General features: G+C 37.7%; 1 protein-coding gene across 1 annotated transcript in view; it reads right to left on the bottom strand.

Annotated features, from left to right (window-relative positions):
• Positions 1-13887, bottom strand: part of ACTR2 (actin related protein 2) — a 54696-nt gene extending 40809 nt beyond the window's left edge. Inside the window, exon 1 of the mRNA XM_051975396.1 lies at positions 13705-13887. Coding sequence (XP_051831356.1) covers positions 13705-13752 — 48 coding nt within the window. The 5' untranslated portion in view covers positions 13753-13887. The remainder of the gene's footprint in view (positions 1-13704) is intronic.
• Positions 13888-14937: the final 1050 nt, after the last annotated feature.

The raw sequence follows: 14937 nt of genomic DNA, 5'->3' as shown, positions 1-14937 counted from the left end.
GTAGCCAGTATAGCAGGAAGTAACATAGCAAAGGAGAACCTGAAAGTCATGTACAAACTGTCCCAAAGATTTTGTCAGATAAAAATCAAAATTCACATTCTGGTACTATGTGCTAAATCAGTAGAAGCCATCTCAATGTTACTATCAGAGCTCTGGTCCTACAATATATAAATCTAAGCCAAGTTTCAGACATCTTCAATAAGAAAAATTGCTGATATTTTGAGGCAATGTTAACTTTCAAATTTTACTGACAACTTTGAGATGATTTAGTTATGCTAATGAACTAATCCCAAGGTAGCATAAAGAGTGTGTTCCCCCCAAAAACAATAAAAATGAGACCTCACACTTTTGCCCTTTCCATACCCACACCCCCACAACACTCATTCATTTTCATTGGTCAATATTATCAAATGTCCCCAACTCTTACTTCATGATTACCTAAAGTGATACTGTCTGACTCTTCTCCTATATCTTATTCATCACCATCTGCCTTTCTTCACAGCATTTTTCTGTGCATTGCTATCTCCCTTTCACCCAGTCTCTGTACCTTCTTTGTTGTTTGCCCCCATACTTGGTGCTGATTAAAATATGATTCTTGCCCCGTTTTCAGCTGCAGTTGTAGTCTTTCTTGGGGAATACCCAAAAAAACAGGGTTGCTTATTCACAAATTTATCAAGTCATCTTTCAATAAGGTTTTCTAGGATGTCTAAGTTTTTTGTATGGGCTTGCTTTTTCTAATAGCCTTTGCTATTAGATGACAGGGAGGAGTCTGATCATCTCCACTCCCAAAAAGCTCCTGTGAATTTCCAAACTAAGTCATATGGAAAGGACAAATTAAAATTTTAAGCATGATGGAGACTTCGGTATGTTTGAAAACAACATTAAAGGAGTCACTGAACAAAGGATACATGAAAATGACAAAGAAATGATTAAGGGGACAAACTTCCAAACTTCTAGATGGGGATGGCATCAGGAACCTCCATGGCTTTGGCAAGAAGTCATCTCCTTCATGAGATTAGAGAAAAGGAGCCTGGGGAAATAACAAAGGGGTGCTGAGGAGTACAACAGAGCAGAAGATATCTGTAATTCATGGCTTCTGTTGTCTCAGCCAAGTAGATTTTTTTAATATGATATAACAATTAGCCACAAAAGGTGAGAGAAAGGAGTATAACCCTAGTGTAGCAAATCTGGGTGATTGTGAGAATGATGGTATCCCCAGCAGAATAAGGAAGTTGAGAAAATGAACTAGGAGTGGGAGGAAATGGGAAAGGGAAGAGAGAGTTTGGCTTTGGCAATATCGAGCTTGACACATGTAGAAGGAGATAATCAGGCAACAGGTAATCTTGGAGAGAATTAATAATGAGAATTTAGGTATGTAAATTTGAGTTATCTATATGGAGATTATAATTAAACATTGGGGACAATTTATTCAAGAGAAGGGAGGGCAAAGTTAGACAACAGAAGATCACTGTTCTTGAGTATGTCTCCTTAGATAAATCACTTAATTTCCTTGCATCTCAGTTTCCTCACCTTCAAAATGAGGAGACTGGATGCATGGATGATAATTCAGCAAAGGATTCTGAGAAAGAAGTTAGACAACAGGAAAATCAGGAGACAATAATTTCATAAAAATCCAGAGAGGAAAAAAATTGGAAGAAGGGCAAAGTGTAAAAAAAAATTGTAGAGATCAAAAAAGATGAGTGAGAAAAGATCAATGGATTTGGAAATTAATACATTATTAGTTAAATTGCATTGCAAGATGTTAAGGATTAAATTAGAGGTGAAAAGTGAAAACAGTTCTTCTAAGTGTTTGTGAAAGAAAGATATTGAGTAAGATAGCTTAAGGATACGAAAAGAACAACTAAAGATTTCAGAAAAGAACTAAATATGTCTACAGGCAAAAGGGAAGGAAGCAGGGGAACAAGAGACAATAAACATTAAAGACAAAGAAGAGAGTACAACTGAAGGGGCAAGCTCCCAGAAATGGAAACAGATAGGATCAAAAAGAAGTAGGCTTGACATAAAAATAGAAGGGTCACCTCATTCTCAAAATGGAACAATAGAATGGAGGAATAAAGTTGAGGAGATATAAGATATATAACGAGAGAGAGAGAGAGAGAGAGAGAGAGAGAGAGAGAGAGAGAGAGAAGGAACCCACAATGGAAGGCCTTAATATTCTAAGTAAAGAATTACACAAGGAAAATGGCAGAAAATTAAAAACACTATACCTTACAAAATAGCGACAAATAACAAGAGGAAAACAATATATAGAATGCTTAATTTCACATCAACTAAGTCAGATCACCAAAAATATTTATAAGTGATATCAGAGGGAGGACAGCAAAGAAACTCAAATCATCTTCCATATTCAGAATCTAACAATTAGTGCCTGATGAGCTATATGAGTAAGCTGAAATGACACTTTAAAAGATAGGAAGAAACTGACTGGATCTGATCAAATACACAGAAAGGAAATTTATAGAGGAGGTGACAACTTTGAAAGCACTGAAAGATCAATTTTCAAGCTCTTTTACAGGGAGGAAAGAATACCAAATACCTCATATTATATATATACACACACACACACACACACATATATATATACACAGAGAGAGAGAGAGAAGAGAAGAGAAGAGAAGAGAAGAGAAGAGAAGAGAAGAGAAGAGAAGAGAAGAGAAGAGAAGAGAAGAGAAGAGAAGAGAAGAGAAGAGAAGAGAAGAGAAGAGAAGAGAAGAGAGGAGACAGACCATAGGAGACAGACCATCAATTACCCACACAGGTCTTTTTTCATATTTGAAAAATGGGAGACTTTAGGGATAGTTAATTAGTACAATGAATAGAGGACTCAAAAAACCCCGAGTTCAAATGCAGCCTCAAACACTAACAAGTGGCCTAGGACAAATCTCCTCTACTGCAATCTGGAGAAAGATTCTGAACACATCTATTTAATCATAACTAGCTCAAGATATGCTGCCATTTAGAATTCTACTTGGATTTAACAAGATGGGGCTTGTGAAATGTGTCAAAAGTCATGCTCTCTTCAACAGACTAATAAATCTTTAATAAAATTCTATCTGGAAATTTCTTTTATGTACAAAACACTAAATAATTATCCCCTGAAGTATCAGGTTTATTTTAAAGGATTAATCCAGGATTGATTCACTCTTTCCAAGATTTACTAAAAACAACATCAAAGGAAGACATCATTATTCTATTTTCCTACAGTTTAGAATAAAGGCAATTCTTACTGAGACAAAAATTAAGAGTAATAGAAACAAAACAATACAAAGTACTTGCTTAACCTCATCACTCCCCAGACTTATTTGCATCAGCACTAAAAGACCTAGGATTTACTTCTTAAATCAAGTATTTTTGTGCTAAAAGGACTTCAGAAACTTGGCTTTTACCCAGAGCTAGTCTCTTGACCTTAACTGAAACGACTAGCTAAAAATCAAAAGGGGAAGAGAAGAATGAAAGAATATCTTCCACTCAAATAATGAGCTCCTAGACACAATCTACATTAGCCAACACATATATTAATTTAAATACTTCAATACCTTAAAGAACAAGCTTCTATTAATCACTAACTATATACCAAATATTGACTAAATGCTAGGGGCACCACTAAAAAGAAGAAAACACAAAAGAAAGATCAGCTACAAGACAGATGAAAAGTCCTAGAAGTCCTATGTTTACTGCAGTAGGATAAATGACCAAGTTCAGGGGTCCTGCCATTACATAAGAAGGTCAAATGACAGTACAAGGAATAGATGCAGAACTAATGGTAAAGCCCAGAAGACCTCAGGAGGTATTTGTAAGGTAAATGATTAAGACCATCTCATCAGAAGGAAGAGCTGTTAACTCCAATCTCAAACAAATCTTGTGCACCATCAAGGACCCTAGTTGAAGGGGAAAGGGTAACCCAATGATAGATCTTCCTGCATTCTGAAAAGCTATTCCAAATGGATTTTTTTAGGGGGAAGGATGTCAATTGTGGGTCTTTCCCATACCATCACCAACATATTTACTATTTGATCTGGCAAATAGTCTTTATAGCCAAAAATTACCTTGTGGCCAACCTGATAATTATCTTCTATCAGATAACAGATTCATTTCATTGATCTTGAACCTCCATAACTACTTGTTAGAACTGTACTCAACTCGCATAGTCTTCAAGAATCTCACATACATTCCACTAAGAGGGATTAGAAGAGGAGTTTAGTAAAATATGGGCATTCAATTATAATTATTTTAATATCATACTTTTATATTAATTTCAAAGTAATGACTAGATGTAAATACATGAAGGGTCACAAAGGCCTCTGGTAATTTTATAAGATAAAAATGGTTAACTTTGCTAGATAAGCTATATCATGCCTATTCTCTACTAGGGCCACTTTCAGTGTCTAAAGAAGTAGGAAGTTATTGGAGGTTGGTCTGCAGAAGCAGTTAACATGAATAAAGCCTAATGGGTAGAGGGATGAAGAAGATGGCAGCAAAGTAAGGAAAAAAGCTCAAAAGGTTCTTGAAATTTCCTCCTCACCCTAAATGACATAAAGGAAACAGTTTTATCAAACACCTACTTTACTGCATCCCAGGTATGCAAGATACAAAGACAAAAAACACAATAGTTCCTGCCTTCAAGGAGCTTATTAAAAACTATTGTGAGAAACAACATATCTACATAAAGTATTTACAAGACAAATAAAAATAGAAGGTAATTTCAGACAGTCAACTTCATATCAAGTCAATAAACATGTATTAAATATCTATGTCAGGTACTAAACTTAGCACTGGGGACAAAAAGAAAAACAAAAATATTGTCCCTGCCCAAAAGGAGCTCCTAACATACAAACTATTATGCAAATATGACATATACAGCATAAATGGGAAGTTATCCCAGAGAGAAGCCATTCACAGTAGAGGAGCCTAAGAAAGGCCTCTTACAGAAGATTTGAGATGAGCCATAAAGAAAGCCAGCAGGGAAGAATAAAGAAGAATTCAGGCATGGAAGCCAGCCAGCAAAAAGACTGTGAAGATAAATATTATATGGAAATAACAGCGAGAGCCAGTTCTGCTGGTTAGTAGAATACAGAGTAGGGAGCAAACTGTTAAGAAGTATGGAAAGGTAAGAAGGGACAAAATCATGAAGGGCTTTAAAAGCTAAACAGGATTACAGTTGATCACCAGAGATTGAGTAGAGAAACACTGTCAGATCTATGCTTTTTAGGAAGATCAACCAGAAAACTACTGAAATAACATTATGGCAATAGTCCAGTGATTAAAGTAGTGAAGGTCTGCACTAGGGTGGCAGATTTATGAATGGAGAGAATGAAATGTATATAAGAAATGTTGTAAAGGTAAAAATGACAAGATATAGCACTATATTGCACATGTGCGCTAAATGTTAATAAAGAATCAAGGACATTATGGTTGTGAGCTTAGGGAACTGACAAGATGATGGTCTTGGCAGGAATAAAAGAGTTCATAAAAAGGGAATATTTGGAGGAAACAATATTGAGTTCTGTTTGGGGTAGAGATTAGTATGTCTATAGCAGATTTCCAGCTGCCTAAAATAAGTCCATGTGTCTCCTATCCTTAAAGAAGGGGAGGATACTGGTATAACAAGCCTGTAAAAGTAGGTTGAAGTTTCTATTTCATCATAGAAGCATTAGGGAGTCATTGTAGTTTACTGATTAGGATAGTTTATGTAGTCAAACCCGTAGTTTAGGAATATCACTTTGGTAATGATCCAGGGAGGGGGGAGTCTTGAGACTGGGAAACTAAGTTATTACAATATTCCAAACAAGAGGTGATGAATACTTTGATGGGGGGGAGTAGGGCAGGGGAAGAGGTCAAAGGGGTGAACATGAGAGTGGAAAGAGGACATATAAACAACACTGTAGAAGTAGAACTGACAAGGCTTAGCAACTGGTTAAGTGGAATGAGAGTGAGGAGCTTCTACTGATTAAGTCTGGGAATATACTTCCAATTAAAGCCTAAGATATGAATGATAATCCAACAAAGATGACTGAGAAACAGGTAAGTAGACAAAAGCACCACAAAAATTCAGAGGAAAAATTATACAGAAAAGAATGGTCAAAAAGTGTCAAATGCTGCAGAGAGATCAAGAATGACGACTGAAAAACATAACTGGTTTTTGCAACTAAAAGATCACTGGTAGGTAACTTTGGAGAAAGTTGATTTGAAAGCATGGAGAGGAGGTCAGAAGCTAGATTTAAAAGAGTTAAAAAGTGACTGAAAGTTAAGGGAAGTCTAAGTGGTTCTTTCCCTCCCCCATCTCTCTTTTTTAGAGAGATTTAGACATGTTTGTAGATTACTGGAAATGTTTCACTAGAGAAAAAAACAGAAGATCTAGAGAGGGGAAGATTGTAAGGGGTAGCATACAAGAGATGGGAGGGAATCAAGAGTACAAGTAGAGGGGATGGCTTGGACAAAAACCACCATTTCATTTGCAATGAAAGGACAGAATGGAGAATAATGACAAGGACTTTTAACATACAGAGTAGAAGAAAATATGAAGCTTAAGGCTATGGCTTTTATTTTCTCAGGAAAGTATGAGGAAGAACTCTGAGAGGAAAGGTAAAACATGGGAGTCTTGGAGAAAAGAGAGGGTTTCAAACAATTGTTGAAGAAAGTGTGTCACTAAGGGAAGTTATGACACCTTAGGCAAAGCTAAGCTTTCAAAGTTTTAAATGTTCATTTATGGTCATAGTATGTATATAACTAGAATGAAAAAAAGCAAATTGATTTACATTTATACGATGGGATCAAATTTATGATGTTTTTAAAAAAGAAGATTGACTAGATATTATTCAAGTTGCTATTCAAACAACTAAAAGTGTTTAAGTGTTCTTAGGTCTCTAGGTACAATGACAATGCTAAGTCAGAGAATCTAATATTCTTAAATCTTAATTGTTTAGAAAACTTCAAGAGCTTCACTGTCAAAGTTGACAAGTTTAAAGAGTACTGAACATGGAAACAATTTAGATGGCATTTCTGAAGTTACTTGAATTTCTACTGGTTCAAAGAAAAACCATGTCTGGTGTGTTGTTAAATTACTATGTAGTAAATTTATCAAATAACGGCTAACATTTCTAGAAGGATTTCTTTGGGTTGCTCAGTCAAAACTACTCCATACACTTTGGCACACATCTTTTATTTCAAATTTTAAAATTACTTCAAATTATAACAGGAACATAGTTTAAAAGAATATCACTAAATTAAAAATACATACTAACCCCAGGTAACTGTCTTTTAGTCAGCTGCTACATAACATCGGGCTCCAGGCCTAAACACTGACTCCCCCTGCTTTCCAGCTTCATTTTGAGGGTGGTCATCCCTCTCCACCCCCTTCCACTTAAATTCTTTTCTTTTGGTCTTTCGCAAGACCAAAATTGGGGTTTAAGTGACTTGCCAGCCCAGGTCACATAGCTAGTAAGTGTTAAGTATCTGAGGTCACATTTGAACTCAAGTCCCCCCAATTTCAGGGCCAGAGCTCTCATTTTGCCCCTACAAGTCCTTCTCCACTTAAATTGTGAACTCAACAAGAACAGTTTTTCTTTTTATTTGTATGCCTAGGGCTTAGCATACAATTTGGCATATAGTAGCATTAACAAAATGTTTACTGAATTGAATTAAGAGCCTAAGGTAATCTACATACTCCTAGGAGACAGTGGAGCAAAAGAGAAGGGAAAGTAAGTTGGTACAACTAAATAGGACTAGACATTCCTCCTCCAGCCCGCCACAAGGAATACCTTCTTTCCATGAAATTATAAAGAATTTGACAGGGTAATTTTTCACATTAATAAAAGATGGGGAATTTTAGAAACTTTGATTTTGGTATCCCCAAGAAATAGCTGATAAGTCTGTGTCCACTAAACACACTGTACCTAATGACTTATGTATGAGTTTAAATTTTCTTATATATATGGTAGCTTTCACAATGAATGTGTTAGCTCCCAAAAATACATAGTAACCTCTATGTTTGTCTATGTGTCTTGAATATACTATGAATTTAATATTTTTAAAACGTCAACTAATTTCATTTATATAAACAAAATTAAAGTACATTTACTATTATGTGTTAAAATTAAATGGGATACTCTTTTAAAAAAAAGAAATACAAAGAAATTTGGAGAGGAAAGAATCATCAATATTCATTCTTCCTGCACTAAAATAACATTTTTTTTAAAAAAAGTATAAAATGCTAAATTTATTAATTTACAAAATCAAGAAAATAAGTCTTAATTTTCAAACCATTATTTTGTCATTTAATCCTTAAAAGGCAAAATGTGACATAGCATATGCTAAGAACCCTCTCATTTAAAAACTTAGCTACTAATTTCCCCCGATGTGTACTACATTTATCCGGCACATACTGCATAGATGGCTGCATTTTAGAAATACATTTTACCATATATAGTTTCCTCTTCATAGCATTGTGGTTGAAACTGGCTCTCTTACTTCCCACTGAGTCATCAAATGGTAAGAACATTCACAGTATATCATATTCGGCAAGAATATTAACTACATTAGCTCACAAAATGTTTTATAAAAGCAAATTTAAATTTTGCTTCTACTCGTCTTTTTCCTTCCATTAATTTTATCAGAATAGTCCTTTTTCCATATTTTAATCAGACATTCATTAGAATACCATGCTATAACCCTATTTGTTCACAAAAACTTTGTCTAAAGAGTTACTGACTTTCACTTCAAAGTTATTCTGAGTGAATCTACTACTAAGTGAACTAGATGATGGTTTTATTTCAAACAACCTCAATATGGCCCATACAATCAGCAGAGTCCCTAAAAGCTCCTTAGAAAATTCATATACGAATACAGTACTTGTATAAACTAGTGTTCACAGGATGGTAACTTGTAACTAGCAAAGTTCAGAATTCAACTACATTATCGGTGGTGGTAGTTGTTGAGTCGTATCTGATTCTGATGCTGTTCTAGTGGCAGTGCAGAGTTGAGGTGTAAGAATCCCCTTCTGGTCAGGGCAGGTTTAATGTGAAAGAATTCACGAACTCGAAATATTAATGGCAAAAAAAGAAGTTTTATCGGCACTGCAGAAGTCAGTTTTGCTAGGAGACTGACTTGCTCAATGGCAGAGAAATAACTAAAGGTTTTTTGCTGAGAAGAGGGTCTCTTCACAACAGGCAGGAGTCCTGGCTGGCAGGCAACTATGCCAAGGAGAGAAAGGTTCCTTGATAAGACATAATTCTACTTTGGACATTCTGCAAAGAAATGAGTGTAAAATTGTCCTTTAATAGGAAATCTGAGACTTAAGTTCCCAGGTGAAAGAAAGCCAAAGTCCCCAAACCTAGATACTTAACAATATCAGGCCCAGAGCTCCCAAATGAATGAAAATCACTTTGAAGGATTTTTCTGCCTGAATGGGGAATCCAGTTTCCCAAAAAGATCAATTGGGGGGAGGGGGGGGGAGAAAAGGGGGAAGGGATTTGCCTTAGAAAAAGTCCAGCTTGGAAAGTATGTTTTCTCCTAGACTCTTTGGAGCCCGGGAGACCCCAATCTCTCTTTTTTTTGCAGATCAAAGGGGACATAGTTTCAGTGATTATTTTACATAATTTTTATCGAGTTCACCCTTGTCAATTCTTCATGATCCAATTTTGGGGCGTTTTCTTGCAATAATACTAGAGTGGTTTGCTATTTCCTTCTCCACTTCATTTTTCAGATGAGAAAGTTGAGGCAAACGGTTAAGTTTCTGAGGCCACATCTGATTTCAGTTAGTCTTACTGACTCTAGGCCTGATATTCTATTTTGCACCACTTAGTTACCCCTACTACATGAGGATTCCTGAATGAATCACTGCATTAGAATTGGAAATGTTTTCAGGATTTATATATATAGTTTCATCCCTTCCAATGATGAAGACTAGAAATCATCCATGCAGCTTCATTTCCTCGCACAAATGGTCCACCTAATGATTGGGAACCTACTCATTTTCTAGGACACCAGTAGATATCAGTGAAGTGTACTGGCTGTATTAATTACTCTTTGCTAACTTATCTTTTCCTTTACTTTTCCTTATCATGTACTTCTGATTATGTTCTTTACTACAAGGCTTTCACAAGTCATTTCTGGTTCGTAATGTGCTGCATCCTACCCATGCCTATCACAAAGCTCTCTGCTGCCTTTTAGATTATTATTATATATGACTATGTAACATCACAAGAAGACTACTGGTGTTAAAAACTTTTTGTTTCAGGCAGAAGCTTGGAGAAAAGTTGTCATTAAAATAACTTCAACTTAACACAATCTGCCTCATTCCTCCCCTTGTTTGACTCTCAGCATAGCCTTACTATTAAGGGATAGTTTAGCTTTTTTTTTAAAAGTATCTTTTAAGTGTCCAGTCAATTCATACAAGCTAACATGGAAGATTTCTTGCTCCGTGGCTTATTTTCTTTAAATATGTGATCAATGGACAGAAGCTATAGATTGCCTACCAAACTATATTATCAGTCTGGGAAGTAGGCATTTGTGAATATAATGAACTTTCTAATTGATTTAGAAGGCTCTGCAATCTTCTGAGGCCTGATAAAATCAGTACATCGTTATTTGCAAATCCAGAAACATCCCAAGAAAAGAGGCCAAGCCAGTAGATACTAAAAAAATTACCAAACTTTCAGATAAACTATCACTAAGAAAATTTTAAATGAGCAAAGAACAAATAAAAATGCTACATGCACAAATTTTTTATGGCCTTAAATTTAATTGCATATGTAATGTTGTTCTAGAATAAAATCAGGATAAAAGACAGGGTATAACTGATTTATTAGATTGCATAGCTTTAAAATGTCTATGTCTAAAGCTTATAGAAATGTTAAAGTATCTCTGAATATATTATGATGCTATCAATGTGACTTCTGTACTAGTCCAGGCTCTTTCTTCATTTTAAAATAGTTAATGTTCACATTTGCAAACACCAGCAGTTAATTTCAAAATCAATTTACTAGATCATTAACAGAAAATGAAAGGAACTAGGTTTTTAAATTTAATCTTGCAAACTTTCCCCCCCCTCAAAATGTTACTGGGGAAAATGAATCTTAAATGTCAGGTCCATTGTGCTATTTATACAATAGGCTTTCCAATATCAAATTAAAATCCATCTCTAATGCTTTTTGTCGTTCAGTAATTTTTCAGTCATATCCAATTTTCATGACCCCATTAGGGTTTTCTTGGCAAAGATACTGAAGTGTTTTGCCATTTCCCTCTCCAGTTCATTTTACAAATGAAGAAACTGGCAAACACAATTAAGTGACTTGCCCAGAGTCATACAGATTGTAGTCTAAGGCCAGATTTGAACTCAGAGATAAGTCTCTCCATTGCACTATTATACCACATAGGTACCTGGCATCTCTACTGCTAGTGTTTTATTATATAAAATAGAAAGTAATTGTCTATGTGTTCACATACTAACAGGAGGTAAGAAATAATTTGATTTATATAAGTGAAAATTTCAGCATATGAAAAGCAAAACAATTGAACAGACCTGAAAGGCAAAGGGGATAGAGCGTTGTTCTTAAAGCACAACTTTGACTTGGAGTTGGAGTCCTGCCTCAGACAGACAAACAGACACACATACACATAAAGCTTCCTGACCCTAGGCAAGACACTTAATTGCTCCCCTAAATCTCTATCTCCAGGCTACTTTTCTAAGAATCAGTTAAAATCCTACCTTCTACGAGAAGTCTTTCCAGATTCTAATGCTAAATTAGAATTTAGTTAAAGCTAAAACTTTTTTTCTGTTGAGTATTTTAAATTTATTTTGTATTAACTTGTTGGTACATAGCTGCTATCATGTCATTTCTCTATTAAGTGTGAGCTCCTCAAGAGCAGAGACTGTCTTTTGCTTTTCTTGTATCTCCAATGCTTAGCATAAAGTCTGGTACATAGTAAACATCGGTGTTGACTGACTCTTAAGCAATATTCTAAGAAAGGGGAATTCATTTATTTATTTTTAATTATGGGCATCTGATGAAGCCCGGGACATCGTTTCATACAAACATTTTTAAGTAATTGAAAGAAATGCTAGATTTCAGAGATTGGTGAAAATAAAGACATACCCTTATCTCAACCAATCAATTTCATGGGTTCCCTAAAATCAATCCACAAGGTCTATGGACCCCAGGTTAAGAATCCCTGGTCTTAAAACTATAAATTGCAGAAAAAGGGTCAATTTGCATTGTCTGTAGAGGGTATTTCCTCATTTAGAAGTTTTCTGGGCCAATGAACTGTATCTCTAGCTATATATAGATCTCTAAATACATATACAATTCTGTTTTCTGAACATTACTGTGAGTACAATGGAGATAAACCTGAGATAATCCTAAATTTCAATTTTTTTCATGTGACAAAAACCAAATCAAACGGTGTCATTGGAAATCAGCGTTATTTTTTCAGTAGTTCATTTTTAACAGTCTCTTTAAAATGCTATAGCAGCATCAAACTAAATAATGTAACAATGATTCCCAAAAGCCCTTATGATTATATGAGGCAGACCTATGTAACCTACAAAGTAATAAATTAGCAAACAGGATTTTAGTCCCAGCTATGCCACTAATAATGCAGTGTTAGCTAGTGCAAGCCACAACTACTCTGGGCTTTAATTTCCTAATTTGTAAGAGGATGTTAATTTAAAGTTCATTACATTCTCAACAGCAGAATTCTAGAAGAATGTAACAACAAATTTTTTAAAAGTGTAATTCATATCCTAGATCCTGCTGGGTGAGAACTGTAATAATCCAAAACTCCCCCGCCTCCAAAAAATAGACATCACTAGCATGCTGAAGGAACCTCCAAAGAGTTGAGAACAAATGTAATATGAAAAGCATCACGGAGAGGGCATTCAAAATAAATCGTGTTTCAGTCTTGCGGTTTGTTCTGATTTTGCTATCATTTGATAAAAAGCAAAAAAAGGGGCAGACCTCCCCCCTTCTCAAATGAGGCATATAGAAAAAGGGAAAAAAAGAGTAATACTGTTTTTACAACTCTTTGCGTTTCTGGATCTCTTTTAAGACCACACTCATTCGCAATTTGCAATTAGGGAAAAAAAGAGGAAGACAAGGGGCTCGGTAACTTCCCCCAAGGTCACCACCCCCCACACCGGCCTTCGGGCTTCCGCAGTCCTGGCCCCACAGGTCTTTCCCGCTAAGGCACCTCACCTCCAGTGCCCCCTAGATCTTGCGAAGTTGAACGCCTCCCACTAAACTGCCTTCCCGGAGCCCCTCCAGGAACTAGGCTTCAAGACCCAGGCTGCCGGCCCTACTTCCTGCCCCCGAAGCTCTACCTTCGATTTTACAGGAAGAGGAAGGCCCGAGGATTCTTATTTTTTTAAATCAGAAGCTCCTCCGAATTGCCAAGGACTACCTTGAATCTGTCTAACCCATCGCCCTCAGTACCAATCTCCAAGTCACTCGGGAAGGGGGCGAATAGGAGACCATCCCCCCACCCAAGAGGACAAGAGGCGCGGCGTGGGGGTGGGGGTTGAGGGGCTGACAGAAGACCTGCGGGGGCGGAAGGCACAGGTTCCCCACACACACCCACAGGCCCCGGTGTACCGCACCCACCTAGGCAGCCAGCCCACACATCTCCCTTCTCCCTCCCGGCCGTCTTTGACTGCGGTGCCCACAGGCCTCCTCCGGGCTCAGCGCTTACCCCGGTGCCGTTGTCACACACCACCACCTTCCTGCCCTGGCTGTCCATTGTGAGCCCCGGAGAGAATCAACGCCGCCTGCGTGCTTCTCTCCCACTTCAGCTGGGCTAGTCGTCGCCGCCCTGCCGCTGCTGCTGAGGAAGCTACTACAGCCGCCGCCGCCGCCGCTGCCACCGCCCAAGCTCTTTTCCTCTTCCTCCTCCTTTCCGCCCCTCCTTCAACCCAACTTTCTGGACCTAACCGGAAATGATTTGCCCCGCCCGCTGTATAACTGACAGCTCCTTGAGAGGGGCGGAAGAGAGATGGATGGAGGACTCCAAGAAAGTGTTCAAGGACTGGCAGCATTACTGTCCAATGAGAAGCTGGAGGAGGCGGAGGCTCCGCCCCACGCCTTTTCCTCCCGATTCTGTCTTCTCTTTTTTTTCTCTATGGTTGCTTTCCTCCCGCCCACGGCCGCTGCCTCGCTTCCGGCCGCCGCGCCCTGCTACCCGTAGTCCTTCTTCCTCCCTTTCCTCTCGTTTCCAGTCCTCCTCGGGGCGTTGTCATGTTTGCCGCCGTAAGCACTTGGCTCTCGCTGCCGGTGTGCGGAAATCGGGCTTGCTGCTCAAGCATGGGGTTGGGACTACGGGCGCCGTGCAAGAGATGATGACAGGTGACGGGCAAAGGGAGAGGAGCGGGCGGGCGGAAGGAGAAGGCGGTGAGGCGGCCAACCCTTCTGGAGCCAGGAGTGAGGGGGCGCTATGGAGCGAGAGCCCCGCCTCCCAGCGCTCCTTTAGAAACTAAAGCCACTCTCCGCGGAATAGTATAGCATTCTGTTATTTATAACATTACATTGCGATGCATTAATTACACATTATCCGTAGGTTAAGATAACGACATTTGTATTAATTAGCCAGTCTTAATAATAAAACATTAAATAATTAAAATATTAAATAATAAAAGTACGCTTTTAATAATATGTATCAATGTATATTAATATTGTTAATTGGGCAACTAGATGAGCACCGGGAGTCCAGAGATCTGAATTCAAATTTGAACTCGGACACTTAACTGGTTGTGTGATCCTGGACAAGTCACTTAAATTTCTTTTACCTCCGTTTCTTACCTATAAAATAAAGATGCATGGAAGAGAAGGTAGTGGCAACATGCACTAGTGTCTTTGCAAAGAATCTTTTGTTTACATGGTGCCGTAGATTTGAACATAACACAACTTTGCTAATTCGTATTGTGCATAT

Source organism: Antechinus flavipes, chromosome 2, assembly GCF_016432865.1.
Source record: "Antechinus flavipes isolate AdamAnt ecotype Samford, QLD, Australia chromosome 2, AdamAnt_v2, whole genome shotgun sequence".
Classification (NCBI taxonomy): Eukaryota; Metazoa; Chordata; class Mammalia; order Dasyuromorphia; family Dasyuridae; genus Antechinus; species Antechinus flavipes.
Note: the sequence above shows the minus strand (reverse complement) of the source record. Positions and strands in the feature narration are given on the sequence as shown.